At 52.9% G+C, this 27,517-nt stretch overlaps 11 protein-coding genes across 11 annotated transcripts; 6 read left to right on the plus strand and 5 right to left on the minus strand.

The window, feature by feature from the left end:
* Window positions 1-106: 106 nt before the first annotated feature.
* On the plus strand, window positions 107-494 carry N656DRAFT_801315 (uncharacterized protein; the record flags this gene model as incomplete). Its single annotated transcript, XM_064818108.1, has 2 exons — window positions 107-236; window positions 412-494. The coding sequence occupies 2 exons, from the start codon at window positions 107-109 to the stop codon at window positions 492-494; spliced, it is 213 nt and encodes a 70-aa protein (XP_064666447.1).
* Window positions 495-1,651: 1,157 nt separating this feature from the next.
* Window positions 1,652-2,932, minus strand: N656DRAFT_814695 (Mur ligase). Its single transcript, XM_064818385.1, has 2 exons — window positions 2,820-2,932; window positions 1,652-2,745 (listed from the first exon to the last, which is right to left on the minus strand). The coding sequence occupies exon 2, from the start codon at window positions 2,489-2,491 to the stop codon at window positions 1,835-1,837; it is 657 nt and encodes a 218-aa protein (XP_064666448.1). The 5' UTR covers window positions 2,492-2,745; window positions 2,820-2,932; the 3' UTR covers window positions 1,652-1,834.
* On the minus strand, window positions 2,639-3,690 carry N656DRAFT_361881 (uncharacterized protein). Its single transcript, XM_064809386.1, has 2 exons — window positions 2,807-3,690; window positions 2,639-2,750 (listed from the first exon to the last, which is right to left on the minus strand). The coding sequence occupies exon 1, from the start codon at window positions 3,355-3,357 to the stop codon at window positions 2,842-2,844; it is 516 nt and encodes a 171-aa protein (XP_064666449.1). The 5' UTR covers window positions 3,358-3,690; the 3' UTR covers window positions 2,639-2,750; window positions 2,807-2,841.
* Window positions 3,691-3,702: 12 nt separating this feature from the next.
* On the minus strand, window positions 3,703-5,458 carry N656DRAFT_783517 (uncharacterized protein). Its single transcript, XM_064815973.1, has one exon. The coding sequence runs from the start codon at window positions 5,384-5,386 to the stop codon at window positions 4,025-4,027; it is 1,362 nt and encodes a 453-aa protein (XP_064666450.1). The 5' UTR covers window positions 5,387-5,458; the 3' UTR covers window positions 3,703-4,024.
* A 369-nt stretch (window positions 5,459-5,827) lies between these two features.
* On the plus strand, window positions 5,828-6,332 carry N656DRAFT_361897 (uncharacterized protein). The gene is made up of 2 exons (XM_064809387.1): window positions 5,828-5,869; window positions 5,948-6,332. Exon 2 carries the CDS (start codon window positions 5,972-5,974, stop codon window positions 6,224-6,226), a length of 255 nt encoding a protein of 84 aa, XP_064666451.1. The 5' UTR covers window positions 5,828-5,869; window positions 5,948-5,971; the 3' UTR covers window positions 6,227-6,332.
* Window positions 6,333-6,417: 85 nt separating this feature from the next.
* On the minus strand, window positions 6,418-9,730 carry N656DRAFT_792137 (uncharacterized protein; the record flags this gene model as incomplete). The annotated part of the gene is made up of 8 exons (XM_064817044.1): window positions 6,418-7,049; window positions 7,398-7,819; window positions 7,877-8,307; window positions 8,423-8,465; window positions 8,523-8,616; window positions 8,716-8,968; window positions 9,275-9,336; window positions 9,463-9,730. 8 exons carry the CDS (start codon window positions 9,728-9,730, stop codon window positions 6,418-6,420), a joined length of 2,205 nt encoding a protein of 734 aa, XP_064666452.1.
* N656DRAFT_361908 (uncharacterized protein) lies at window positions 9,562-10,883 on the minus strand. The gene is made up of 2 exons (XM_064809388.1): window positions 10,324-10,883; window positions 9,562-10,245 (listed from the first exon to the last, which is right to left on the minus strand). Exons 1-2 carry the CDS (start codon window positions 10,588-10,590, stop codon window positions 9,865-9,867), a joined length of 648 nt encoding a protein of 215 aa, XP_064666453.1. The 5' UTR covers window positions 10,591-10,883; the 3' UTR covers window positions 9,562-9,864.
* Window positions 10,884-11,955: 1,072 nt separating this feature from the next.
* On the plus strand, window positions 11,956-14,542 carry N656DRAFT_792138 (GMC oxidoreductase; the record flags this gene model as incomplete). Its single annotated transcript, XM_064817045.1, has 2 exons — window positions 11,956-12,250; window positions 12,774-14,542. The coding sequence occupies 2 exons, from the start codon at window positions 11,956-11,958 to the stop codon at window positions 14,540-14,542; spliced, it is 2,064 nt and encodes a 687-aa protein (XP_064666454.1).
* Window positions 14,543-14,808: 266 nt separating this feature from the next.
* Window positions 14,809-17,186, plus strand: N656DRAFT_362006 (uncharacterized protein). The gene is made up of 5 exons (XM_064809389.1): window positions 14,809-14,967; window positions 15,174-15,402; window positions 15,500-15,850; window positions 15,942-16,536; window positions 16,620-17,186. Exons 1-5 carry the CDS (start codon window positions 14,900-14,902, stop codon window positions 17,123-17,125), a joined length of 1,749 nt encoding a protein of 582 aa, XP_064666455.1. The 5' UTR covers window positions 14,809-14,899; the 3' UTR covers window positions 17,126-17,186.
* Window positions 17,187-20,758: 3,572 nt separating this feature from the next.
* On the plus strand, window positions 20,759-23,354 carry N656DRAFT_716949 (amine oxidase catalytic domain-containing protein; the record flags this gene model as incomplete). The annotated part of the gene is made up of 3 exons (XM_064812173.1): window positions 20,759-21,108; window positions 21,177-22,039; window positions 22,099-23,354. 3 exons carry the CDS (start codon window positions 20,759-20,761, stop codon window positions 23,352-23,354), a joined length of 2,469 nt encoding a protein of 822 aa, XP_064666456.1.
* A 1,642-nt stretch (window positions 23,355-24,996) lies between these two features.
* N656DRAFT_783527 (amidase) lies at window positions 24,997-27,516 on the plus strand. The gene is made up of 7 exons (XM_064815974.1): window positions 24,997-25,418; window positions 25,477-26,240; window positions 26,313-26,397; window positions 26,459-26,506; window positions 26,571-26,859; window positions 26,932-27,069; window positions 27,163-27,516. Exons 1-7 carry the CDS (start codon window positions 25,140-25,142, stop codon window positions 27,309-27,311), a joined length of 1,752 nt encoding a protein of 583 aa, XP_064666457.1. The 5' UTR covers window positions 24,997-25,139; the 3' UTR covers window positions 27,312-27,516.
* Window position 27,517: the final 1 nt, after the last annotated feature.

The following is a 27,517-nucleotide window of genomic DNA, read 5'->3' on the forward strand; positions in this document are numbered from 1 at the left end:
TAACCCTAACCCTAACCCTAACCCTAACCCTAACCCTAACCCTAACCCTAACCCTAACCCTAACCCTATTATCCTCGGGTGCCTGTACCACGTTGTGAACGGTTATATGCGGGATGGCACGGGCACGCCGGCGACGCTGATTGTGTTCGAGCGGATGCTGCGGACGGGTGGCGTGGGGAAGCGCTTCCGCAAGGTTGACATTGACATCTCCTTCCAGGCGCACGGGCTGCGCCGCGGTATGCGACGCGGCGACGACGTTTCTGGGCAGCTCACTGCTGTCCGCTCCAATCTATGTTCTATGTGATTACCGTGAGACGTGGCTGTTGCTCAATACATACCTTGGTCAATCGTCAATGCAAATGAATCTGGGTGTAGCGAGGGATTGACCAGGACTATCTTTACTTTCCGCAGAGGGAAGCCCAGCCATGTCTTGCGCATACGCAATGCAGAGCGACCTACCGAGAGCGTGCGACGACGAGCCGGTGGACAGCTAAGCTGAATGGCAGCAAACATCACGTGACATTTGTTTACTTACCCCTGAGCTCAACCTCCGACTCGAAAGGGCTCAAGGGAATCATACGCCTTGTGCAGGAAATTCGACGAGAAGCTGGCGGGGTCAATCGGTAGCTTCCCTGAAGATTGTTGACAGCCTGCAATGTGGAAGGAGCTTGGCCACTTAGGTAGCAGAGAGACAACGCACCTTGACTTGGCCCGCCTCCTCGTACATTGCAATCTGGGTGTCCGCAGCTTCATCACTTTTACCATCGTAATTCCGCACGCGCATTTACCGAAGCCACCAACTCTTCGCAGAGGCACACCGAATCCTGTCAGCCACGAATCCACGGTATCACATTAATTTAGGCGTTTCGACAGATGGGTGGCCGAAGTGGTATTAACCTCTGGGCCGAGATATTCCTCCACCGGGTCACAAACCGCACAAACCAGGGTGTGTACCAGGGTTGATAACACCATATGGAGGTAGCATGCTATAGAAATTGCAAGAACGGTGACCTTCCCTCAGCCGCCAGCCTGCATCCTGCACGGCTCTGTTCGCAACTTCGCCACCGCTCCAGTCAGTGGCAGTCACATTGTTACAGAACATGTTCTGTGACCTGATCAGGCAACCCAGTTCGGGCGGTTGAGCAGCAGGGTTATCGTCATTCTCGCCACCATCCCTATCAGCGATGCAGCGCGTACGATCCGGCCGTCTGCCAGTCTTCGGAGAAGCGCATGTCCATGCATCTCTCGGCAGCACTACTGTGTTTTCTAACCGAGGTTGATGAATCGAAAGACCAATTAAGTCTGCGAAATTTGCTCACCCCCGATGGTATGAGAGAGGTGCTCCGTCCGAGCTCGCAAATGTACTGACTACTTACCTACCTACCTATCTATGTACAAACTTTTCACGGCCTGACCATCTAAGGCGATCTTCCTACCCCCTACCTTGCCTACCTGGCTACGTGTGCTGATCGTAGACGTGGACGACGACTCAATTGTGACGGTTGAGGGCGTGGGGAACTGCTCGCTCTCAATACAAGGGTGAGTCTCGTACGACGCGAGTAGCGAGTTTAGCACTCGCGCTGTTGAGTTCCAGGGGACTTCTGGACTCGCTTGCCCTCTTCTCTCATCTGTGCCTCTCTGTCCTTGCGTTGAAGACTGGTACGAACCCCTAGAAGAGCCCGGCTCTGGCCGCACGCTTTACCGGAGAGTATGCTATTCAATCCGGTAAAGCGTGCGAGCCTGGCGATCTGAGACTTGTCCCCAGCCATCTCTCCAACATCTCCAATGGAAAGCTTGGTTGATTGGCTGGATTCTCAGCACCCGTCAGCCATGATCAACTCCGTTCATACGCGCGCTGGGCCAGCCCTTGACAATAGCTGTCTCGATTCACGCCCTTGACAAGCCCTGCAGACGGAACTGCCAATGCGACAGGAAGGCTGAGATGATTGTGCGCCACATCTAAAGCCCAATGATGAGGTCCTTTCAGTATAGTTTGGAACCGTCCAGGCCAGTTACACCGACTCGTGCCGGTTATGATATCATCTAAACTAAGCTCGTCATTGTAACTGCCAAGATATGCATTGGCTAACCGGATAGCCAGTGATGCATTCCGCTTCTGCGCCGGCACGCGCAATCTGGGGTGGTCAGGTAAATGTGCGTATGTGTCCACAAACTCGAGTGGACAGTCCAGTTTGGCGGCCTCCTTCTCAAGCACTTCCTCTGCCACAGGTTTTTCTTGAATGACCGAATATGCCGGCTGCCCGCGCTTCATGATGCCGCTCTTGTGCCACGTTATACTTCGAATTGTATCCCCAAGGAGGTCGGCATGGTCCATACCAATTGTGGTGAGGCCGCATGCTACAGGTCGCTCGAAAATATTTGTGGCATCTCTCCGTCCACCAGCGTGAACTTCGTATATTGCCACGTCGACAGCTTCCTCCCTGAACGCATGCACAGACGTCAAAGCTAATAGTTGCAGGTACCCGGGCATGTCCCCGTCATCGCTGGCATTCTTGCGTAATGTGTTCCATACAACGAAGAAGTAGCGTGCGAACGTATCTTTCGAGAGCGGCTCAAAGTTGATCCTTATCCTCTCCCGCTCAGTGATAAGGTGTGGGCGAAGTGTATAGGCCGACTTTAATAGGACGGGACAGACGGTGGAAATGGGCACGTATGAGCGAGTCTGTAAAGGCAGCTGTACTGCCTTTGCCTTTCGTGCCGGTTATGTGTATGACATTGAGGCCGCTAGTCTGCTGAATAAGTTAGAAAGATCATCACTAAGCAGGGTCCGGGCGCATCATCGAACCTCCTAGCCTAACTCTGAAAGCCACTCTCGCATATTTAGATTGTTCGGTCGATTCTTGCGCGGTCGCCCTGGATCCTGCTTCGCAAGCCACAGCCTAGAGCGAGAACGAAGAAGTCCAACTGCGTCCTATCCGAAGTGTTAGACACGGGGAACATTAGAATACAAGGCACAATCAGAATGTCCATCATATCAAGGGGGCATTTGACCGTCCATTCCCGTGCCCCGAGTGCAACCGTTTGGGCAGAGGGAGGCACATGGTGGAAGGGGTTGAGCAATGGAGCAATCACGTGGAGCGGTGCCACGGCATCATGTTCACGCCATGCCTGCCAAACGAAAGCCGCCGGAAGCAGGGACCAGGCAGAAAGCTTGCGAAAACAAGATCTGCTCGTTGCCTGGTCTGTGAAAACATGTTCTATCCAGGCAGCAGCTTTTCGCGACATTTTAACAAGGAGCACAAGGATCTTTTTCAGGGATCTTTTGCATGCTTCGAGTGCCAGAGGCGAGACGGTAATGTGATCATGATCGAAAGTCGGGCAGCCTGGATGGACCATGTTGCGGAGGTTCACAAGTTCGATGGACAGACGATGGCCGAGCTCTCGGAGGAGCGAAAAGTGTTAGGCAAGAGGAAGAGGGGGAAAGATGTCGACTATCAACCTAATTGTTGACTTTCTGATAGGTAATGTGTTTGTTCAGTCCCATTCGCTAAGGAGCGATCCGAATTCTTGGTTCTCTTTTTTTATTTTTTATTTTTTTATTTTTTTTAACGTTATACTTAACTCCTATTTTACCTCAGAAGCACCTTATCTTAGCACTGGGACGTATATACAACATCTATAGGAGGAAAACTGAACACAACTGTTGAAACAGTCCTTGTTGATGATATCTTTTGGTTTCTCTTCTATTGAAGATACGGAGCACCCAACAGAGTCTGCAGTACCTCACTACTAAATCGTCTATCCATCGTGACTTATTCCGCTCTTCAGAGTTTAGCGACGACGCAACACGATTCGATCTCGGAAACCTCCGAGTCGCACCAGAGCGAGCTGTCTTCTCTGCTTATCTGACTGGGGAGGACGGCCAACGGAGGTTGTAGGTAAAACATTATGCCCTTCACAAAGGCAATAGTGCCGCTGGCAATAGTGCCGCTGGCAATAGTGCCGCTGGCAATAGTGCCGCTGGCAATAGACTCTGAAACTTTAAATAGTCAGACGATGCAATCTATCTTGTTTCTATCGCCTGGATTGCTGCCGTCCAGGCTTCGTGACTGCCCCCCACATCAAAACAATCTTCAAATTCCTCTCCATTTTCGTCTTCCATTCGGCACAATAGGGCAAGCCCCCCTGCAGTGCATCGTTGTATGGATAACCCGAGCCTTGGGAGATGATCACGCATTAGAGCGAACAAAGACCTCCAGTGGCCAATTCCATCCGAAACTCCTACTCGGACCAAAGTAACGCTTTGGAGTGTTGCTTTGTGCCTCATGATAAAACCTCCAAGATCCTGTATGCTACAATATGCCCTATAGAGCCCTAGGCCTTCTAGATTCGGTAGTTGAAGCTTTGGTACGAGCTGTTTCAACCGGTCAACCTGCGGGCCGTAGTCGACGGGCTTGATGACCAGATCCAGTTGTGTGACTTGTCGAAACACACCGATAAATGCTGATACGTCGTCCGCCCATCGGTCCCCGGCGCCCCTCCTTGCCTCGGCGGATACATTCAGTGTGAGCTCCGTGAGGCTTGGAGGGAGGCTCTTGTAGTATTGCAAATGCGACTCCGGGAGTCTGAGAATGTCGGGTACAATCGCCTCCCGAGGGAGGCCAGCTGTGATGGTAAGGCTGCTAAGAGCGGCACCACTCGTCGCGATAGCTGTAAGGGTGATGCGAAGGAGTCGGCCCAGAAAGGGAACCTCCTCGTAGTCGTCTACGGCGTTTGTTGGCGGTAGACCTGTTTGTCGGCCAAGCGCTAGCGCACCCCAGGGCCGGTGCCTGTTGCTAATGACGACCGCCTCGATGTTGGTAAGAGAAATCAGCGCCTGCGTGATGTAGGCCTGCGCAAGGCCAGACATGATCATGTGTTCCTGCTCTTCCCACAGTGACGTATAAGCCGCCTTATCCAAAGGCGCCTCATACGAGTCCTGAGACGCAAGACTCCCTTCATCGGCCCCCCCACCTTCCTCTCCAGGGCTTTGGTCCTCGTCGTCGCCGGATGAGTGTACATCATCTGTGCTGCCCACTACAACTGCGGGAGGATATGGACCTTCTTGTATAGCCAGTAACATGTCGCCTTCATGCCGTGCAATATGAAAGAATGAATCTGGGAACTCCACGAAATGATCCGTACAGAGCTCTAGTTTTCTCACAGCAGGGCCAAAGTCTGGATGTCGCGCAATCTCCGCAAGGTTTTCGAGGCCGGGCCTTGAGAGCATTACGTATCGGGTTCGGAAGTACCGGCTGGTGAAAGCTGGCAACGTAGCTAATTTTGCATATTTGGACGTCAACCGGAGGGCGGAGAAGCTTTGGGCGTCTAGCCCGTCAAATATGAAAGCCAGCACCTCGTTAGGAAGCTGAAAAAGTCCAACCATTGTATCTGAGAGAATCCTTAAAGTATGTTCGAGTAGAATGGAGCTTATTGTGGAAGGTTGAATGGTGCTTCGACTGTGCTTTGGGCGGGGTCAGGCAGTGTTGTCTGCCTAACCTTTCTACCGGCTTAACTTCGGATAAAGACGAGCCCAGTAGGGTTAGGGTTGGCTTCCAAATATTGTATAGCAAACCCACACAAGGTGCAGCACAGTTCCTCCAGGCTTCCTTTTGCGTGCCGCTTGCCGGCACGGTCACTCCTGTTAACCCTCAGTTGGTCCGTGCAGTTCTGCCGCAGAGGCTTCATTGTGCACGAGCCAACTGCGGATTGGAAAATTCCAACTCTCAGTTGGTCCGTGCCTTTCCACCCTGTGGGGCCAGACCTACTTAAGCTGGGTCCCTTGCAGAAGGCTTCGATTGGCCCGGAAGAGAGCAAGACAGGACGGGCTTTACTCGAGCTGCGTGAAGCGACAAGACAATACGACAAGGCAATACGACAAGACAATACGACAAGGCAATACGACAAGACAATACGACAAGACAATACGGCAAGACAATACAACAAGACAATATGACAAGACAATACGACAATGCGACCGGCCGTCTGGTTGCAGACTTGTCTGGTTGCAGACTTGTCTTGTCGCATTGTCTTGTCGCATTGTCTTGTCGTATTGCCTTGTCGTATTGCCTTGTCTGGTTGTGCCGCCTGGTATGGTCGTGCCACCTTGAGGGAAAATAGAAACAACTCGGATTCGGAGTGCCCGCCTAGTGTCGTCCGTCTGGTCGTGCCATCTGGTGCGCCACAGGTGCCACAGGTGCCACAAAGCGGCAGAGATATGGTATAGTGCGCACTGTAGGGCAGTCATCTGACTGTGGTATTTGGCTGTAGCAGGCTAATGCCCTCCTTACCGGTCAGCCAAAAAAGAATCGTTGCACCCTCCACCATCACGTTAAGGCATCCTGAGAAAGCCAAGTCGTTTGCACTCTCTAGAAATATAGAATAACTAGCCTTTATAATAGTGTTAACTAAATACACTCACGGCCGTAATGGAACGCCGTGGACCCTCTCTACATGGTTCTTAAAATGGTTCAAGTGCTTGAACTTCAGCGCGCACCCTACGCACTTAGGGTGGTTGCACGGGTTAAGGTCTTGTGCGTGCTTCCTATCGAAATGGTCGTACATCACCGCTGGCCGACAGTACTCGAATGTTCTTTCCTCATAGGACAGGGTTTTATCCCCAATGCACCGTGGACATTGCTTCTTGCTCATTAGGAGTGGAAAAGGGTCGGGCCCGGGAGACTCCTCCTTCACTGCACCATCGGCCCGCACCCTCCGCCGGATACGGTCCCTCTTTCTGGTTTCTCGCTTGTCGCACAACGCGACCATAAGCTCAGCAGCCTGGATACGGAGTTCGAGCAGCTCTGCGGAGCTTAAGTTGTCCGGCTGGTTGCAGAGGATTTCGGCGAGCTTGGCGCGCTTAGTTATCTGCAGCTCGACAGCCGGCTCAACATACTCCTCTTCGTCGCTCTTGTCGGCCTCGATGTCCCAGGTCGGACGGTTGTAGAAGTAATCTTCTCGGTAAGCTCGCCGGATTTTTTTCCTCCGCTGTGCCTCCATACTCGCGATCAACTTGGTAAGTTCTCGAATCCGGTCCTCGTTTTCCGTGCCTTTGATCCGGTACTAGCTGCCTTTGAGCTGTGCCCTCTCTGCCTTCAGTGCCTCAATCTCTGGATCGGGCGGCATCGTCTCCCAAACCGGATCGGGAACCATATCCTTCCTTGCGCGAGGGTCGCGTATGTGGCCGATATGCGAGAGCATCTTGAGCAAGCTGTCCTCGGTCGGCTCGTCCAGGAACGCGTTCTGGAGGTGGAACCCCACCTTTTTGTTGATATATATACTGTTGAACGTAGCCTACCTAGGGTTGTAGTGCATTATCTAATTATAGATAGCATTAGAGCTATTGCCTGGGCGCTATTAAATTAGACAAGGCTACTATAGGGATAGAAAGAACATACCATTCGCTACGTTAGCCGCTCCCCTACGCCAGGCCTTTGGTTCAATCGGGTTTTCTTCTCCAGCATCGAGCGACTGCCGCTTCATGTCATCTAACAGCTTCTGGTATGGTAGAAGTTGGTACTCTGAGCCGTCTGATTTGTCTGAGCTGTCCGATTCGTCCGATTCATCCGATTCGTCTTCGGAAATGGAGTTGTCCTTAGCGATAGAGTCGTCAAGTCGGCGGAAAACAGGCCGCTTGAGCCATTTCTTCTTCCATCGCAAAGGCGTACACTTGACCGGTCCCCGGTTCTTCGCCTGGAAAACTGCTCTGACGCTGCTGAACTTCGATGCGGCAAACGCACGGTCGTGGACTGCCAGGCTAACGATAATGCTTATAAAACAGAAGATCAACCTCCTGGTAGGGGTAAAGAAGAAGATAGTCCTAGAAGGCAGGTCGTGTTAGCTACAAGACGCTAAAGAGAAGTAGGCGATCACTTACGGCTGTGGCTTATTGTCTGCGCCTTTGTAGTGCGCCAGCTTGATGGACATAGCCAGGACGTCCTCGCCAGTTTCCGGGTGGCGTACGACCATCAGCAAAATGTCCTCATAACAGAGCGCCTTTGGGCGTCCACAGCCCTCGTACTCCTGCGAGATCATCCGTTCCAGCAGCCTAGAAAGCTCATCGGGCGCCTTGTCCTCGTCGCTAGGGGCACCCCCAGTAGCGTACTGCGGGAAGAGTTCCTCCAGACACCCGTCCTTGCCGCTACTTCGTTCGCCGTCCACAAACTCAGCCGGCCGAGCCCCCGTGAAGGCAAGGCCGAGGTAGCATCCCGGCAGATATATACGGTGTTTTTCCCAACTGAGGATAGCGGTATTGTACTTGATATTAGAGGTCAGTAGGCGCAGCAAGGCATCCGAGTTCGCGACGTCCTTTCCACGGGTATATGGCGCTCGCAGGCCGTATAGGGAGACCAATACGACATCGTGCCACTTGCAAGGCGAATTAGCTACTGCGTTGGGTGTATAAAAGCTTGGAAGGGTATACCTTTTCAACTTCGTTACTGTCATTTATATCCATATAGCGGCCTCTAACACGGGTATATAGCTGCTTGTACTAGCGGAAATACTCCTAGGACGAGCCCTACAACTCGATCGTATATATGTAACATAGATATTCAAGGAAATCCATCGCCGTCGCCCAGGTTGCTTTCCATAACACTTCTCGCCAGGTTCCCCATGCTTTGGTAAATTTATAGTATCTCCAGGTTCGTTTAGTGAAAAATGTAAATGCAGTAGGAGGGAGGTAACCTGTTTACCTCTTCCATTTTTGTAGTATACCGGCAATGTTGATCTTGGTCTTGTCGGTATAGTCGGGTTGAAGGAACTGGGTATCCTCAAGCTGCTTGCGGAGAGCTGCACGCTGCTCGGCTGTGAGAGCCTCTGGCCGTTTCGCATTCCACTGTTTGGCTTCTCGCCGCGTGAAGCGCAGGACGAAATTCGCATTGTAATCCCGATCCTCTACGAGGGGCCGCGGCGGGCGATGTGCCGGCATGGCGATGGCGTTGAGTGCCGAGGGGCAACGCCGCCGACTCTAACGACAACAGTCGACGAGACGGCGACGACGGGAAGCGCGAGAGGCGTCATTTTTATATCTGTCTGGCTGCGCCGGGGAGCCAAAAATGGATGCCAGGTAGAAGAAAACGGTTTCCTGGATCGCGGCGGGCAGACCGCGAGAGCGGCTGCTCTTCGCTCGAAACCAACTGCCCCAGGACCGGGACGCTCATTGGAGGATAGAGCAGGTGGGGTCGTGGATTTTGCAGCGGGAATTGATTGGAGGAGTGGTCAAGCCCTGTGCTTGAGGTACCAAGTACCTGGCTGGTGACCAAGCGCCCCTCACTGTCGAGACACCCGAAAATGGCGGCCCCGCCCTGCCAAATTCGGCAGCCACAACAGCAAGTTCTGCACTTGACCTGTAATCACAAACCGAATCCAACTGCCCTCGCACCTTTTGTCACTCGCTGTATGCCGCCCACCCCCGACTCACAGTGATGTCCTTGTTTGCGTTCATGTTCGGGTCGCTGGTACCTGAAGGAGGCCCAGAACGGATATCGATGAGTGTGACGTCGTCCTCAAGCCTCTCGAATTGTCGTGTGTACAGGCCTTTCGAGTTTTGCGATTTCCGGATATTTCTGCTGTCTGTTGAGGCGATGTTCCCGGTATTAGGGGCCCGGGTGCTTTGGTGCCCAAATATCTTGGAGACGGCCGGCTTGATGGTTGGCAAACAGGCGTTGACGACGCCGAGCGTGGGTTCCAAAACGGAGTAAATGGCGCCTGGAGTAACGGTGTAGGTCATGTCGGTCAGGTCCCAGCTGTTAAGCCAGATAACCCTCAGCATCGACAGGACGCAGATCCTTTTGTGATTTAAGCGCATACGTCAGCACATCAGGGGGAAATAGAAAAAGATGATGCAGTGACCAAAAATTGAACCTACAATCCTCCCAAGCTAAACATGCCTACCACGCCCAATCGCTTCCGCAGAGACATGCGAAGACCAAACAACATAGGCATGGGCATGACAACAACAAAGACGTCAATCACGAGATTTGTGATGCCCGCAACGAGATAAGCTGTGTTCTGCCCCTCGCAACTGCCAGCGATGGACTTGTCCCAGTTGAATTCAACCGGCTTACAGAGCAGGAAGGTCTCGAGTAGGACCGAGATGAAGTATGCCGCGGTGAACACCATGGTGGCGTAGCAGAGAAGGACGAATCGCCAGCTAGCCTCGAATAGGGAGGTGTACAGCGACAGGATCGAAATCTTGACACATGTGTTGGCGGCCGCCCAGAGGAGCTGCCCTGGTACGAATAACTGTTGATGCTGTTCTTAGCTCTTGTGAAGGAGAGAAACGAAAACTCAAAACGGACAATTGATTCAGCGTTGGCTTACCTTGAGAAAAAGTGCAAGAATAGCAGGGTCGGTCGCCATAATATAGTCGAGATGCAGTCCCAAGCCTGCAGCAAACCCTGCTGCGAGGTAGACGGACGCTGCGCCAGTCGTGAAGAGCATGGCGCCGCAAGCCATGTAGTCATGAAAGACCAGAGGACGGTGCAAGATGTGCTTTGACCATAACCGTAGCGCCAGGGCAGCCAGGGACAAAGAGATGGAAATGAACGAAACAACAGCCAGTTGGACTGCGCCCAGCGGCAGGGCCATTTTCTTCTTCTCTTGTTCTTATTCTCCGATTTTGCCCTCGTCGTCTTCTTTCCGTCGTTGTTTAGGTTTCTTGAAGGTTCCAAACATAGGAGAGGGCCGAATAACTTTCAACTCTTCGCTCGGGATGGCGCCGCTGCCGTCCTTAGATGCAAACTCGAACCGAGAGTTCACCAAGTCGAAACAACTTGTCAGGACAGCACCGTAATGGCCCCAGTATGATCAACGAGAGGTTTGCGGATGGCAACGAGATAGTCACAGATACCAAGGCGCTTGGGAAAATTGTAGGCCGCGAATCGAGGTTCAGTGCCATCCCGAGTTGTTACGGAGGCCGGGGTGTTCTTCGAGTTATGCGTCCCGGTTGCCTGATGAAGCCGTGGTACTTCAGTTGCCCTGCGGCGGCGGTCAAGTGAGCAGAAGGGAAGGATTTGATTAGGTATGCCAGATTATAGGATCGTGTGCGCTTATTAAGGGGGTGCTCTTGGGCGGTAACATGGATGAAGGGTACCTGCAGGTAATCACAAATCGGTTGATGTATCCGTAGTTGCTTGACTGATTATTTTGCGACGCGGAAAGTGACTGAGGCAGCCTATCTTGCCTTAAGTTCCAGGTTGCCAGTGGGATTGAACATAACGCCTTGATTCAACAGCGGCATTGATGAACTGTGGCGTTGGCTGTAAATGGCCGATTGCTTGACTCGTACGTACATTACTCTAGCCTTGGCAACCAATGAAGGTCGAACTACAGGAGCCCAGTGATGGTTGGTAGTTGGTAAGAGACCGTTGAGGTCTATGTATTGTAGTGTGTACATATGTCATATAAGTACAGTACCCCTAGCCCCAACCCCCTTTGCCATCCCACCTTCCCTTTCCCACTATAGGTAACATGTAGTGTCATGCTCTGTTGGGGGCCGTTTACAATACTATTATGCTCAAGCCGGAGCGTGGGGGATTTTCTGTCAAAATCCTACGCACATACCTACATAATCACCGCGAAATTGCCGACCTTGCATCCAACCATCAACTCCCTCGACCAAGTGACTAGCGGTACGCTTGGGCTCCGAGGAGTGGCAAAGCAGACAGGCTCAAAAGCCAGACAGGATACAGCTCCCATGTGAAAATATCCCCACGATGACTCCTATCGCAGATCAGACTCGCGATGAGATGCAAAGCCGCCACCCAGACCCCCACCGCGACCTTCCATGTTACAAAGCCAACACCCCAGCACCAACACGACACGGCAGACCAGAGGACGAAACGGGCAGCTGCCAGCAACCTTACGTTTGTATCATAAATCATAAGGGGCACCGTTCTGCGTCCAGCAACCTTGTCACCCGCGACGTCTCGAAAGTCTTTGGCTGCGGCCATAATGGCAGGCTACCGCGCAGCTTCGTCCTGTCCTGAAAGGACTGAACGGCCCATCACCAGCTCGAGTGGTCCGCCAAAGAAGCAGGCAAAGCCGACCCCATTTGAACAGGTTTTGATGAACGGGTTTGACGCCCCATCCAGTTCGTTGTACCACAGGCAGGAGACGGCCTCGAGTAGACAGGGCCCGAGACCGCCCGCCGTAAACGCGACCGTGAACAGCACTACGGGGTACATGCACAGCATAACTGCGGTTGTCTGCTGCCGGGTTATGCGCCCGGACGGCACAGGTCGCCAGGGTTTGTTCCGCGCATCCCCGGCGGCCGTTGCGGGGTGGCGCTGGTTGTGGAGGTTGAAGAAGGAGAAAGTGATTGCACCATGACCAGAGCACCATAAGGCCAAGGGGCGCTCTCGGCAGGATCCAACCCCATGATCGTAGTGGTTACACTAGTTAACCCGGCCACCCTCCTGCGTATAGTACTACTGTGTAATGCATGTTGGTTCATAGGTAGTATCGACGGGACGGGATCTAGACCCGGACGGCACAGCCCTCCACCCTTCAAGTACCCCTGAATTCCACACTGCAAGGAGCTCACCAACAATGTCCTAGAACGATAAACCTAACTCCCTGAACCCATTTCCTGCTCTTACGACGTGCACGACCCCCCCCCCCCCCCCCCCCCCCCCCCCCCCCCCCCCCCCCCCCCCCCCCCCCTCCCCCCCCCTGATTCCTTTCGTCGCTTACTTTTGCCATCAATCACCTCTTCAAGCCAACATCATGAATTCTACATCGTTTGACTACGTCATTCGGCGGCGGTACAGCCGGACTCGTGGTGGCAGCCCGCCTGTCGGAAAACCCACATGTTCGCGTCCTTGTACTCGAGGCGGGCGAAGACCACAGTGCCGACCCGCGTGTTCAGATTCCGGCCCTGTATAAGGCTCTGGAGCGTACGGACGCCGACTGGGGTTTCTCCACCGAGCCGCAGCCCCAACTCAATGGGCGAAAGGTTCCTGTCAACCAGGGCAAGGCTCTGGGCGGGTCGAGCAGCATCAACGCACATGTCTTTGTGCCGCCGGCCAAATGCCTGGTTGACGCATGGGATCAACTCGGTAACCCAGGCTGGAACTGGAACGCGCTACGGCCCTACTTCGCCAGAGCGTACACATCCCCGCAGGTTGACAAGAGCCTTGAGCGAGTCATGGGTATTAGCGAGTGGACGAGCCGTGATAATGAAACCGCCTCGGGTCCCATCCAGACCTCGTTTCCCGGGCCCGCTTCGCACCCCATTCGAGAAGCCTGGGCAGAGACTTTCAAGATCAGCGGCCTCGCTATGGCGCATGATCCGTTTTTTGAATCATCCGTAGGAGCTTTCAGCTGTCTGGCTAGCATCGACCCGGCCAAAAAGGAGAGGAGCTACGCAACCACAGCTTACTATCACCCAATCAAGAACCGCGACAACCTACAGGTACTCACTGGCGCTTGTGTGCTCAAGATCGACTTTGACAAGGCCTCTCCGTCCGTGCCAAAAATCCGCGCCACCTCGGTCCAGTACGTTAAGGATGGCGAGTTTAAAACGGTTGCGGCGGCGAAAGAAGTTGTCATTGCAGCAGGCGCCTTCCAGTCCCCCAAGGTGCTCGAACTGTCGGGCATAGGTGACGCACAGCTGCTCGCGAAGCACGGTATTGATGTCGTCCAGAACCTTCCCGGCGTAGGCGAGAACCTAAACGACCACCTCGTCACTAGCATCGGCTACCAGGCGCGAGACGACCTGGAGACTCTCGACGCACTCGCCCGGCAGGAGCCCGAAGCCATTGGTCAGGCTATGCAAGAGTACCAGTCAAGCCGCTCCGGGCCGCTCACCTCCGTCGGGGTATACACTTACGCCTACCTACCCCTGCCAGTGGAAGGCCAACATCGGCTGCGCGAGCTTCTCGACAGCAACCGTCCCGACGAGAGCCAGCCACTCGCACGAGCGTTGCACAACATCGCCGAGAGGATGCTGCTGGATTCCAAGGCGCCGTCGGGGGCGTACCTCAGCCTCATGGCGCAGACGGCCCCCCCTGTCGAGCCCGGCTCCGGGTCACCCACAGGACCGGTCCCAGGCAAGTTCGTCTCGATCGGCGCCATGCTGTCTCACCCACTCTCGCGTGGCAGCGTACACATCCAGTCGAGCAACCCGTTCGTCGACCCCGTGATCGACCCGCGCTATCTCTCCAACCCCATCGACGAGGAAGTCCTGGCCCACCACCTGCTGCACATCGAGACCATCGTTGCGTCGTCACCGCCGCTGGCACGTCTGCTACACCAGCCGCTGACCCGCCGGGACCCGGCTTCGCACCTGGTCGATTTGGACACGGCCAAGAAGTATTTGCGCACCACGGGCACGTCCATGTGGCACCCGGCAGGCAGCTGCGCTATGCTGCCGCGAGAGCTCGGCGGTGTAGTGGACGCTAAGCTGAGGGTGTACGGCGTCGAGAACGTGCGTGTTGTGGACTCGAGCGCTATCCCCATGGTCAGCACCGCGAATCTGCAGGCGACTGTGTATGCGTTTGCTGAGAGGGCAGCTGATCTTATCAAGGAGACGTGGTGAGAGAGTGCCTTTCGTTTCTTCTTTCCCGGTCGTGGGGAGAACGGGCTGGGGGATTCTTTCAGTTCCAGGAGAAATTCGTCAACTTGGCCTGTTCGAGGCCGCTAGTGTAGGTAGAGTCAAGGGGTGTTTGATATCGTTGTATAACAAACCAACGGTTATTATATGATCTAGTGCTATTGCTCAGGGCATAGGATAGACAACCCGAATTAACCAATTCTCTGCAATTAACATATCGATTTGTGATGAGTGCTTCAATCTCGCCCGAGCCAGCATCCTGCGTCAATGCAAGCCGCAAGGCAAAGGCACAGTTTTCATTGGCTAGATATACCATTTGGCGAAGGGGCTGAGAGCTGAGCTATGCATGATATCGGAGTCGAGAGGGCGATGCACATGTTACCCCTGAAATGTCGTGGTTTTCCCTGCCGGCAAGTTTTCTCCTACACCATTTCCGTCGCTGTTATGATCGTTGCAACGTGCTGAAAAGCGCCGAGCATGTCTTCCGAACCCGATTTGTTCCAACTATATCATCCGCCGAATGTCAGAACTGCAGATACTGTGTTGGAGTCTGTGTTATCGTCTCTCTGGTTTCTACATCTCCCACAGGGTTTGTGCGACTAACGTTCTTGTTTAGCATCATTGCGATTCACGGCCTGGGGGGCGATAAGTTTGGAAGCTGGACCAGTCCGTCAGGCAACGGTGCATTGTGGATTAGGGACTTCCTCAAGGACAGTTTCCCTCGAGCGCGAATATTCACGTACGGATATGATGCCGGGAAGGCGTGGCTCAGCAATTCGGTTGCGACCATTGAGGATGCCGCAAAGGATCTCCTCGCTCGTCTACAGATCGAACGTGATGGTCTTGTAAGTTCAAGTTTTTGTCCACGGAATATCCCTTAGTCCTGTGGTGATACCTTAATATCGTTTCGCATAAGTTCTGACATCCTTTGCTCAATCAAAGCCCTTGAACCGTCCGATAGTCTTCATCTGCCACAGCCTTGGGGGCATCGTTCTCAAGACGGCGCTCCTGGAGGCAAGCGACCGACGCCGCCACTTTGAGTTCCTCCTCGATGCCCCGAAGGGAGTAGTGTTCATGGGGACGCCGCACTTGGGTTCGCCTGTGGCCACAGCACTAAATCTCCTTGTCAGGGTTCCTGGAATCGCTAGGAACCTGAGGTTGAATGTCGCGCTGCTTGCGGACCACTCCCTTGAACTGGACAGACTCTGTGAACGGTTTGTGGAGCAGGCCGCAGACCTCAAGTTCATCCTGTCGTTCTATGAGACCCAACACCACCCAATCTTAAGGCAGCTGGTAACAATGAACCCATGTCACCTTTTCTCCTTCCTCCTCTACGAACCCACAAAAGGCTGCGGTCAATATCCCATCTGACTGTTCAATCCAGATTGTCAACAAGCGTTCCGCAACGATGCGTCTCTCTCACGAAGATCGGATACCGCTAGCAGCTGATCATCACCTGCTTTGCAAGTTCGAGTTATCGACCGACCCTAGATTCACGCTGGTTCTGGGGCAGTTGAAGATGAAGATCAACCGGATGCTCTTGGCCGCTGGGTCCGCTAGGCCCAGTATGGAGTCTGATGTGCCCATGGCATCGCCGAGTCGCTACGATGGAAGCCGCCCGACACCTTCCGATAGACCTTCTCCAGCGCTAGGCTCAGGCCCATCTCCCACACCATCTGCATCTTCAATGTCTAGACCGCCGGTTTCGCCAAATCCCAGTCTAGCTTTACAGTACCCTGTTACGCCCCCGGCTTCCAATACCCTTCCTCCGCCACAACCTCGAAACTTCACCTTTCTTGCTGCTCAACCCCAAACCGAGGCCCCAACTCTTTATCAGAACCCCCAGCTTTCCCGTTCTTCATCAAGCTTCGGATCATATCTCGCTTCACCCAGCGCCAACAATGCTGCGAGGTCATGGGATGGCCAAGTGCAAAGCACAAGTCAACCGGCACAGAGTCCAGGGCCAGGTCAAGGTCTATGTAAGTTGATGATGCCTTCGAAACACGTACACGTGTATAGGTGGATGACGTGGCCAAGCTAACCTCAAGCTGGCGATCAATAGCACACCAAATGGAACGAGCAGACAAGCATTTTCGGGATGGCAACTTCCGGGAGGCTATCGACTACTATCGCTGCGCTCGTACGTTGCTAGAACAACCGGGTGTTGCGAGCTGTCATCCTGGGCAGCTGTTTGTCGTGTATGACCAGTTAGCGCGATGCTGCTTGAATCTCTGCAATATGTCGGCAGCCTGTTCATCATGGGAAAAAGCGAGAACGTACCTCACGATAGCGCGGGACTACGCTGGGCAAAGTTTGGACCACGTTGGTAATCAACGGGTGGATTTCAAGTTCTGCAGGGCACGGATGACATACATTGCTTTGGACATCATGGAAACTGAGATGAAAAGCCCGAATTTTCGTTTAAGTAATGAATCTGTAGCGAGATTTGCCAACGAGATGAGCTTGCTGGAGGAGGAGTTGGCGAGTCTACGGGCGCAAGGATACGACGTTGAGGACCTCCTTGCTGGACTCAGAGATCTCAAGAGGGCAAAGTTGTCGTCATCTTAGTATTGTTTCTGTGCATTAGTCGCAGCAGCCATTTTAGGTGAAGTAGTCATTCAAGTTACAGGCAGTGAAATATAGGTATTTTCTAAGATGCATCCCAGATATCCCAAAGTATAAGCGGCGGTCAACGTGAAAAAAGCGGAGCTACTGGTTGAGCTGGCGGCGGCAAAGGAGACGGTATCATGTGAGACAGAGTTACCCTCGCCATTTTCTTGTCATGAGGCTGCCCGCTTCGCAGCCCTTCAGGCGAAAAGTTCTCAGTAGATGGTTCTGTGTGGACGGATGTCGACTGGGTAACGCTAGGTTGGTTTCGTACTTGGCTGATGTCCCCATGGATCGGACGCGCCTGGTCTGAAATGGGATCCCGACTTGTCCGGGCGGGAGATGCTTGTAGAACCAAGGCAGAAGTATTCTCATGGCCCGGTTCATTGGACGTCTTGCGGGAACAACCCCTGTTCCGCCTCCAGCACATCCACCAAGCGAAGCCACATATTGTAAGCAATACAACAACGCCGAGTATGGTTCCAATGATAACGTAGGTTGTTGAATTACTGTTCAGATCTCTGCCAGGTGGATCTAAGGACGGGAGTGGTGTGCCATCTACTGAGCGAGCTGGGAGGGACACCGATAGCCCACCAACATAGACGGAGGTCATGGCGTAGTGAATATTCCAAGATGGTGCACAACTCCATGATGTTGCCGAGCTCAGGTCCCAGATATACTCGACGCATTCCCCGGCGGTTACGTCAACGTTAAACGTCGTCCAGAAATAGGTAAACGTCGATTCGACGGAATCCTTGGTCGAGGTCCGCTTTGATGTTTCCACGGAGACCACGTCAGTACTGTCCAGTCTAGTTAGCGGGGAATCTTCAAAAGTACTGCCATCTGCAGGTCTTGGGAGACAACTAATGACACATACCAAGTCAGTGCACGAGGGTCCCTAGATGCCATTGCGTCGTGGACCGCGCTGGGATAACAAGTGGTGTAATGCGAGCATTTGCCATTACCGTCGCAACAACCAACAAATCTAGCATCAATAATGGCGCAAGTTGGAGAGTTGAATGGATCCCCGCATGTAATTGCTTTATCTGTGACTCTGTGAGAACGGACCCTAAGCCGAGCTGCCTGACCAGTGGCTCGAATCAATGCCAATGGAATGCTTCGAAAACATACCTATGTCTCCGAAGTCCCATCCACAGTAGTGAGGGCTTGCAAGTCCCCGAGCACGAAGAGGGGAGCCAGGAGGTGTTCGTCGGCGATCCGGCCCCGGAGTGATTGCAGGAGGTCGAGCATCCGCTGTCAGTCTGGCGCTGCCAGCGTCTCCTTGCACCTCAGTTTGCTTGGTGCCTTGCTGAACTGCGACTGAGCTCCCCGCTCTCGACAAAGATAAAAGCAGCAAGTACACAAGATAACCCGGCCGGGCGTCCCTCACCTCCATGAGGCTCCATGGCGCTTGCTGGAAAGTCATCTGCGGCAAAACAGAAACGACATGCGCAGGAGATTTTCGGGTCTGCGAGTGAAAGGAAACCAACCGGGCGTTTCCAGCAGGAGGAGGACGGGAGAAAACAGTTCAAGTGCCAAGTGTTTTCCCCTGAGGCTCAGCCGCGCGGTCTAGCGTCCGAACTGCGATGCCACTGGTTGGGTGCTGTTGGCACGCGACGCCATGGCTGAAACGCAGAGTCTCGGAGGTTGACCCTGACATCTCGGAACTTGCCAGGTACACAGCTATATGCTTGGTCGCTGAACGGGAAACTTTGGATACATTTTCTCCTGGACCTGCGGGCCCGGGTTATGATTACTCGGAAGCCAGGTGAGCGGCACTGCCTGATTCAAGAAGCTCTTGAGCCGGAAACAATGCATCTTAAACGAGTCTCAGTCAACGACCTCCCGCCTAGGCAGCCATCGGGTGGGATACCATCAAGTCAGAACTATACCTCTACGAGATCCCAGCTAACACGAACGGGAAGATGTCGACGCAAGTACTAATATCGGGACGAGATCCTAAGAAGGTTGTTGCTTCCTAGCTTGCACTGTGACGTAGAAATCACTATGTACATGTATGTTGCAGAGGAAGACGGCGACTCTGGACATGGTATGGGCAAGAAGAACACCGTCCGAGACTGCAAGCAACACCACGGTTTGAGATACTTCCTCAATACCCTCAATACCCTGAATCCCCAAACCTCTCTCCAATTGAGAATGCACGGAACGGGTGCCGTCAAGCGGTATTTACCTTAGCTAAGTTCCCGACAAACTGAAGGGGAGCTCCCGGCTCCGGAGCCTCGCAATCAAAGTGTAGGATGCGCTATCCCAAGAGTCGATTACCGGCTTGGTTAATTCAATGGTATTGTACAATTGTTAGTGGAACTCTTTGGGCCTTAGGCCTCCTTAGAGCTCCTTTGTTGTCTTCCTTGCCAGGGCGAACACCCTATGTCACCACCACACAGCCAGGCAAGCCTATATAAGGTAGGCTTGCCTTCCAGAGCCTCTCTGGCCATCTCTCTTCTTCCCTACCACCATCATCATCAGATCATCAGAGCAGTAGCAACAGAGCTTGTTTTCCCATAACAATGGATCAGGGTGTAGTTGAAGGAGAGGGTAAACTCTTACTCACCTTTCTATATACGTAGTACAAGATCGAACTGCTGTCTGTCCTGCAGGAACTGTCCACTAGCAATGTTCTTTAAGTGCCAGAGAGGCCACATACACATAAGCAACAGCTTCCCCGAGAGGGATCTCTGGTCGCACGGTGGATGCTTTTGGATTGTGTATTTGTTTTTGTTGACTCAAGGCCGAGAGCACACTGCCACGGATATGACAATAGGGCGTGAGATGTACACACCCTGGAGCAAGCTTGAGCACGATTGGTAAGCTTGTAGGTAAGTGTTTCTTGGGTTATTCGTGAGCGAGTAGTATCTCAAGCTGCAATTGCCGTTCCAGTTCCAGACCGAATAGTTGGTTATCGCGTTGCAGATAAGTATCCGTGTAAGCTCAAGGTTGCTAAAAGCAAAGGATCAAAACCCACTTGACCTATTTTGGCTAAGAAGTGCGGCCTTGTACAACCGTATCATCTGCTGTGGAAGCTTTCACTGCGTTGAAGGGCAACCCCGCCTCGGCTCTGAGATAACGAAAGTGATCATGTGTACATGTCTATCGGCATCGATATCAGTTATATCTGCCTAGCCCTGACTTCCCCTCAGCACTGCACCTATCCTTTGATCTTATCTTATCTTGACATCAATGGTTCATACATGCCCTGCTCTACAGACTACACGACGTAGTACGACCTTGGTTAGGTTCGCTCCTACAACGTATTCCGGCATGCAAGGATAGCAAGCGGGCCAATATTGACCGGGCTGACCGGGCTGACCTTGTTATGCTGGCCGATAGTGAAGCTCTGTACTCCAAAGTGAAATCCGGACAAGGCATGACAGCTATGGAATTCTTCCCGAGCAATCCTGCAAGACAGGATCCCGGCAGGAAGGTAAGAATAAGAAGCCGACCCAACCCAAGGTTGACAGTGTTGGGGACAACCTCGGCAACTGAAAAGAGCAAGCCAGCCTCTGTTTGCCAGTCTTTCGTCGTGGAGTGAACGGTACAAATACCTTAGGCCTGAACGACAGCACCTGGTTAAGCATGGGAATATCTGATTGTCTTCGCCCAAGGGCGATTGTGCTTTCACTTTTGCTTCTTAGCTTACTCGCCCATGATGTGCTGGCCCGGCCGAGTCCCAAGGCGCCCTGGGTCCGTAAAGGGCCGGGGAGGAAAAAGATGGCGAACAACATCAAGCGCGCTATCGAGGGTCATCGACGGACAACAGAGGCGTCTTGCGCCGACACCTTGACCACCAGCATCACAGCCCCAAAAAAGAATGTATGGGGCGAGCTAACTGATGTGGAAACTGCTTCTGTCGTTCAGTGGCTTTTCGGACGGCAGGATCTGAACCTGACGGTCAGCGAGAATGCCACAGAATGGGACAACACCATGTCAGTGTGCTGCCGAAGAAATCGTGATCTAACCTGGGAGCAGAACTAACTTGTTCAACTATCTGCAGACAGCTGGTTGAGGCAATGTGGCCTAACAAGACTGACGCTCTTGCTTACCTGGACGGGGATGCGACGGAACCAGCCAGATACGCTCACGTCGTTCTCAACAACCGCGCAACCGAAGCTCCATACTATGCTGACATCCTCGTGGGACCGCTGCCCATTGACAATGTCACCACAACGTGGGAGCCGCTCGAATTTCCCTACACCAAGAAGAACGGCGGTCGCGTTCGCAATCTGGATGCCGACTCGGACACGCTATACACTGAGTGGCTTTACAAGCTTGGCGAGTCCGTCGCAGACATCACCCTGGACCTGTGGAATGGCACTGCCATGGGTTTGGACAATGACACGCTCGACATCTGGGGCATCGACCCCTTGTGGCAGGATGACGGGAAGATCATACGCTGGGACACCTTTTGGAACCGCCCAACAGACGACTTTGACGCCGAGACTCTGCTGCCTCTCGGCTTGTATGTCATGTCCGATGTGACTGGCAGAGATCCGAGCAAGTGGAAGCTGGAGGGTTGGCTCTACAACAACATCTTTTATGAGACTACTGAGGCCTTCCGGGAGGCCTATTGGAGCGAGGGATTTGAGAAGCAGGGTGCAAATGTGGAAGGGGACTGGGCACGAACCGACCAGCAAGGCCCTGTCCATCCGATGGATGCTGCATATCCCCCAACAGTAATTGCTCCAGCCGGCTCGCGGTTTGCCGTTGACCCCCAGCAAAAGTACGTCGAGTGGATGAACTACACCTTCTACATTGGCTTCACCCGAGATGCCGGTCTGGCTCTGTACGACATCCGCTACAAAGGAGAGAGGGTGTTGTACGAGTTGAGCTTGCAGGAAGCTCTGGCGCACTATGCAGGTAGGCGACCCCGTCGTTACTTACCGCCGGGCCGGATGGACAAGCTAACGAGTCTCAAGGCAATGATCCCATGAACTCGGGCGTGGCTTATCTTGACACATTTTACGGATTTGGCCCCTACTCCTTCGAGCTAGTCAAGGGCTACGATTGTCCTGCTTATGCAACATACCTCAACACATCATTCTACATTGCCGAGACGACACACACTCACATCGACAGTGTGTGTCTCTTCGAGTACGTAGCAGACTACCCCATCCAGAGGCACAGCACGAGCAGCTATATCTCGGTCACCAAGAACATCTACTTTGTGGTTCGCGCGGTCGCCACGGTGGGCAACTACGACTACACATTCAGCTATTCCTTCTTCCTCGATGGATCCATTGCCGTAGAAGTCCGGGCCTCGGGATACATCCAGTCCGCTTACTTCGCACACAACCAAGATTACGGCTTCCAGATCCACGACTTCCTGAGTGGGAGCATGCACGACCACGTCCTCAATTTCAAGGCAGACTTTGACATTCTCGGCACAAACAACTCGGTACAGCTGATGAAGATGGTGTCCACATCCAAGACCTACCCCTGGTCCAAAGGCAAGGTCCGAAACACCATGTCCCTGACACGCTCGTTCGTCGAGAGCGAGGACGAAGGACGGTTCAACTGGGGACCCAACTCCGACACGCAAGTCATCGTGGTCAACGAGAACGCCACCAACAAGCACGGCGAGTACCGCGGGTACCGGGTACTCCCTTACACAGGCGCAGCCCATCTGACCGTGCTCAACAGCACCAACCTGGCCAAGGCAGCACGCTGGGCCGGGCACGACGTGCAGATCACGCGGCGCAAGGACACGGAGCCCAAGGGGGCGCACCCGTACAACAGCCAGGACGTGCACGACCCGCCCATCGACTTTGACGCCTTCTTTGACGGCGAGAGCGTGCGTGACACCGACCTGGTGCTGTGGCTCAACCTGGGCATGCACCATGTTCCCCACTCGGGCGACCTGCCCAACACGGTCATGACGACGGCCCACTCGGGCATCCAATTTATGCCGAGCAACTATTTTGATATGGATGAGAGTCGTAGGACGGTCAACCAGGTGCGTATTGGGTATGAGGATGGGAAGACGACCGAGGTGGAGATGTTTGGGCAGTTTGGTGCTGCTGGTGTAGGGGGAGAGGGGACATGTGAGAAGAAGTGTACCCCGGACTTCGTGCCTGTTGATCCGGATCTGGAGGGGTATGTGGGTGATATTGTCGTGAGGAAGTTTCCGTTTGATCCGAATAACCCCTACTTTGAGGTCGAGTCGATTGTGTGACACGGGACATCATGATGGGAGAGAGTGCGGGCTGCTGAAGCTGGGAGAAGGACATCGAGGAGATGGATTCGATGGGTAAGGGCGTGGGGGATCGTCGCACTCATCGCTGGCTAGGTAAGGTAGTTATGGATTTATAGGAGTACGAATTAGATGTCCTTATGGCTACGATATTGCGGTTGTGCCTTCCAGATATGTATGCTACGACTGTACCTCCATGTTGGCCCAAAACCTGGGCCAGCACAGATGGCAGCATACCCCCAACGTTCATGAGCACAGGCCTACAACAAAGGCAGTGGCAAGTTTAACCTGTATCATATTGAGTAACGTAGAACTCCAAACTCACTAACTTGGTACAGCTGATTTTGGCTTCTTTTAGTTCTTTATACAATACCGACGGTACCATGGTTCCTGAGCCCTCACACTGAGACTGGATCGCATGAGGAAGTCCAAAGAATGCCCGGTTTATGCCCTGATTGCCGGCGCGTTGTATACCAACGGTAGTCGTACGTAAGGTAGGTTTTCACAGTTAGCTTCTGAGTGAGCCAGAAAGAGTTCACGATGCTTAGCTTTACTACTTTCAGTATCACAATAATCTGGAACAACTTACAATATACCTATGTTGCCTGGCTTGTATGAGTCCTTAATAGACCTTCAAAGGTAGTGGCAAGTTCACCCTGTATTAAAGGAGTAACTAACAACTCCCAACTAACTGACTTGGTACAGTAGGTGATTTTAGCTTCTTTGTTCCGAGATCAACTAGACCATAGTTCAGTAACCGCCGTTGCGTCTTGAACTGTTCGCATCTCTCTGTACATGTAGTATGAATGGCTATACAGTCCACCTGTTCAGCCTCAATACTAGTAGAAACAGCACCTAACGGCAGTCGACTGACTGCAAGAACAAAACATCGAGAAGAAGCATTGTAAATTGCTTCGCAATATACAAAGTCTCATTGCTACTAGTACGTTCCTGTAACTTTCGGCTCTTTGCTCTAGACTTACTAGCTTCAGCTACCATTCGAAGGACAGCTAAGGTACCAAGGATTCTGCGCTAGATCCTGAGCAATCCTAACGCATTACAGAACTCTACAGCAGTCGATCACTAGACAACGAGCTTTAGACGGATCTGGACAAACCCTCAGCCATGTGCACATGGATATATAACCGCCATTACTACATCCAGTGTAGGCACAAGATGGATCCATACGCCACAGGGGGGACTCAAAAGAAGTGCTCGGGTGCTAGAAACAATCTGGGATGCACCGACTATTTAGTGGCATATGAGGACATTGATATGGGGGGTAAATGTCCCGATTGCCGTAGGTACCATTGAGCTTGCAGCTCAGTGAGGTGGAGAAAGTTTGCGATGTCTCGACTTTCCTACTTTCAGTAGAACAATAGGTAAGTAAGGTAATTAGTAACTTTCAGTGATTATACTAGCGTGCAATACCCTATCTTCATCTCTTGGAGTACTACTAGATAGAGTTGTGCATTTGGAATCTCGTAGACTTTTGGCAACATGAGAATTGCATTACATACCACCGGTGGCTGTGCTATATAAGCGCTTCTGTTATGAGATCATGGTTCAACTTGGATAACTCGTGATCTCGGACTTCCTACGGAAATAGTAGCCTAAAACCCGGGTTTCTTATTAGACCGACCTCTCATTTCTTACCCGCCCCAATGCAAGTTGAATACCAATAACGCAACAGCTAGTGCCCGCACCATTCCCTCCTTCCGTCCCTTATTCTCCCCAGTCCCTATAAGCATCGTTGCTTGAGTGCGAATGGAACACACCTCTTGGGAGTCGGCTGCTGCTGCGAAGCGTGCCAGCGTACTTGGCAAGATTCCAGAGGCATGGAGACTGGATGAGGGGCAGCTGGCGCAAGCTAGGGCTCAGCGCGACCTAACTGACGGATTCATCCAACAGTTCCTCAACGAGGATGAGATATCTATCATATCAAGGGACAGCGTTGATATTGTGGATCAAATCAAGCAGGGCAACCTAACTGCCCTTGAGGTTACCTCCGCGTTCTGCAAAACCGCTGCCCTTGCCCACCAGATTGTGAGCATTCCGTCAGCAATGACCTCCAACTTTCTTTACTGACAGATATTCTCGATAGAACAACTGCCTCCATGAGATCTTCTTTGATGAGGCATTAGCTCGTGCAAGAGAGCTCGATGCCCATTATGCAGCAAAGGTGGAAACGATCGGCCCTCTTCATGGCCTCCCCATCAGCCTGAAGGATCAGTTTCACGTCAAGGGCGTTGATACAACAATGGGCTACGTTGGATGGATCGGTGGCAACTTGGGCGTCGACGATCCAAGCAAGGTACACAAGGTCGAAAGTCAAATCACGGCCGAGCTCCTCTCTCTTGGAGCTGTGCTCTTCTGCAAGACCAGTCTACCTCAAACTTTGATGTTCGGGGAGACAAAGAACAACATCATCGGTCAGACACTGAACCCTCACAACCAAAACCTGTCCTGCGGTGGTTCATCCGGCGGAGAGGGAGCCCTCCAAGCCCTGCGTGGCAGCACCCTCGGGCTTGGCACAGATATCGGTGGTTCGGTGCGCATTCCAGCGGCATTCAACGGCATCTTTGCACTCAAACCAACACCAGAGAGGTTGTCATATCGTGACGTTGCAAACACCAACCCTGGTCAAAACACCTGCAGGTCAACAGTCGGCTTCCTTAGCACTTCCCTCAGCGGTTTGGAATTGGGCTTGCGGGCCGTTCTGTCGACTTGCCCCTGGGAGAGGGACCCAGCTGTTGTCCCAATCCCGTTTCGTCAGAACGTCTACGACGAGTGCCGGAGCCGTGCCCGCAGTAATGGGCTTGCATACCCTTGGCCCAAAAACAAGCCCCTGAAATTGGGCATCTTACGGTATGTACATGATGTACACAGGGCTGTACAGTCCAGATTGCTGGCACGAGAGAGACTAACCGGCCTTTCTAGGAATGATGGCCATGTACGGCCGCACCCGCCCGTTGAGAGGGGGCTTGGTGAAGTCGTAAAAGCTCTGATAATCGCACAACATCAGGCATGGAGAACCTTTTGCTCGCGCTGACTGGCGGATTTCCACTAACTTGCTTCTCTACCAGATAATTCACTGGAAGCCACCGTCGCACGTCACGGCCAGGGATATCCATGTAAGTAGTATCAGCTAGCCATGCCGCAAGGAACATGATTTACGATGTCAACTGAATACCTTAGATGTCATTCTTGACGGCGGACGGTGGCGCCGACATACACAGTCACCTCCAGCGCTCCGGGGAGCCTCTGATTCCCGATCTGCAGGAATTCTTCCAGCTGAAGGAGCCGATGCCTCTCCTAGAGTACCAAGACCTCACCGTCAAAGCTCTGGAGTACGAGGCAGCATACTCAGATTACTGGAACAAGACCGCGGGTTGGGGCGGGCTGGTCACGGGGCAAGTTGTAGATGCAGTGATTATGCCTGTAGCGCCCCACGCAGCCGTCATCCCGGGAAAGTACTTCCACGTAGGTACGTTGGAGCATTGTCATACCCTGCTAGCTTCTACAGGTATTGAGTTGATTCCACTAAACACTTTGTTAGGCTACACGGAAGCAATCAACCTGCTAAACTACAGCGCCGTGGTTATACCCGTGACGAAGGCGGATAAGGACGTCGATATTGTCAGGAACCCCTCCTACCAGCCACTGAATGAAGTTGATCAGCGCAACTGGGATGCTTGTACGTCTACATAGTCATTGTGCCGACTTGATCGCCTCCTATACAGACAGCTTGAGAGTGACCGCTAACCGTTTTCTGGTTATAATATCTCAGATGACCCTGAAACCTACCATGGCGCACCTGTAGGAGTGCAGATTGTGACACGAAAGTTTGAGGAGGAAAAAGCTCTGGCTATCGCGGACATTGTCGTATCGGCTCTTCAGTCCTACAGGTCTGCCAGGGAGAGGGCCAAGGAGGAGTAAAGGTCTCGAAGCTGAGGGATTCGGGTTCCAACCACAGGCTGATGGGTTTTGAGATAGTGATGGCTACCTGCTTATCGAGGCATGCCCAAAATGAGTTGCAGGCAGCAGGATATCTGTTGGGCATCATGGAGCTACAATGAATACAAGCTGCCGGTGCATAGGTAGGTAATAAAGTGAGTAATATACAACTACGGTACCAATCAACT

Source organism: Canariomyces notabilis (assembly GCF_033297395.1).
Source record: "Canariomyces notabilis strain CBS 508.74 unplaced genomic scaffold N656scaffold_28, whole genome shotgun sequence".
In the NCBI taxonomy this organism is placed as follows: domain Eukaryota; kingdom Fungi; phylum Ascomycota; class Sordariomycetes; order Sordariales; family Chaetomiaceae; genus Canariomyces; species Canariomyces notabilis.

What these genes read in the sequence shown, in the direction of transcription:
- N656DRAFT_814695 (XM_064818385.1), bottom strand. Translation starts at nt 2,491, where the DNA reads ATGCCCGGGTACCTGCAACTATTAGCTTTGACGTCTGTGCATGCGTTC.
- N656DRAFT_361881 (XM_064809386.1), bottom strand. Translation starts at nt 3,357, where the DNA reads ATGGTCCATCCAGGCTGCCCGACTTTCGATCATGATCACATTACCGTC.
- N656DRAFT_783517 (XM_064815973.1), bottom strand. Translation starts at nt 5,386, where the DNA reads ATGGTTGGACTTTTTCAGCTTCCTAACGAGGTGCTGGCTTTCATATTT.
- N656DRAFT_361897 (XM_064809387.1), top strand. Translation starts at nt 5,972, where the DNA reads ATGCGACCGGCCGTCTGGTTGCAGACTTGTCTGGTTGCAGACTTGTCT.
- N656DRAFT_361908 (XM_064809388.1), bottom strand. Translation starts at nt 10,590, where the DNA reads ATGGCCCTGCCGCTGGGCGCAGTCCAACTGGCTGTTGTTTCGTTCATT. An exon ending in TTCTTGCACTTTTTCTCAAG is followed by an intron (nt 10,246 to 10,323) that starts GTAAGCCAACGC and finishes CAGCATCAACAG; the next exon opens with TTATTCGTACCAGGGCAGCT.
- N656DRAFT_362006 (XM_064809389.1), top strand. Translation starts at nt 14,900, where the DNA reads ATGCATGATATCGGAGTCGAGAGGGCGATGCACATGTTACCCCTGAAA. An exon ending in AGATCGAACGTGATGGTCTT is followed by an intron (nt 15,403 to 15,499) that starts GTAAGTTCAAGT and finishes GCTCAATCAAAG; the next exon opens with CCCTTGAACCGTCCGATAGT. An exon ending in ACCCAATCTTAAGGCAGCTG is followed by an intron (nt 15,851 to 15,941) that starts GTAACAATGAAC and finishes TGTTCAATCCAG; the next exon opens with ATTGTCAACAAGCGTTCCGC.
- N656DRAFT_783527 (XM_064815974.1), top strand. Translation starts at nt 25,140, where the DNA reads ATGGAACACACCTCTTGGGAGTCGGCTGCTGCTGCGAAGCGTGCCAGC. An exon ending in TGATAATCGCACAACATCAG is followed by an intron (nt 26,398 to 26,458) that starts GCATGGAGAACC and finishes CTTCTCTACCAG; the next exon opens with ATAATTCACTGGAAGCCACC. An exon ending in GGGAAAGTACTTCCACGTAG is followed by an intron (nt 26,860 to 26,931) that starts GTACGTTGGAGC and finishes ACACTTTGTTAG; the next exon opens with GCTACACGGAAGCAATCAAC.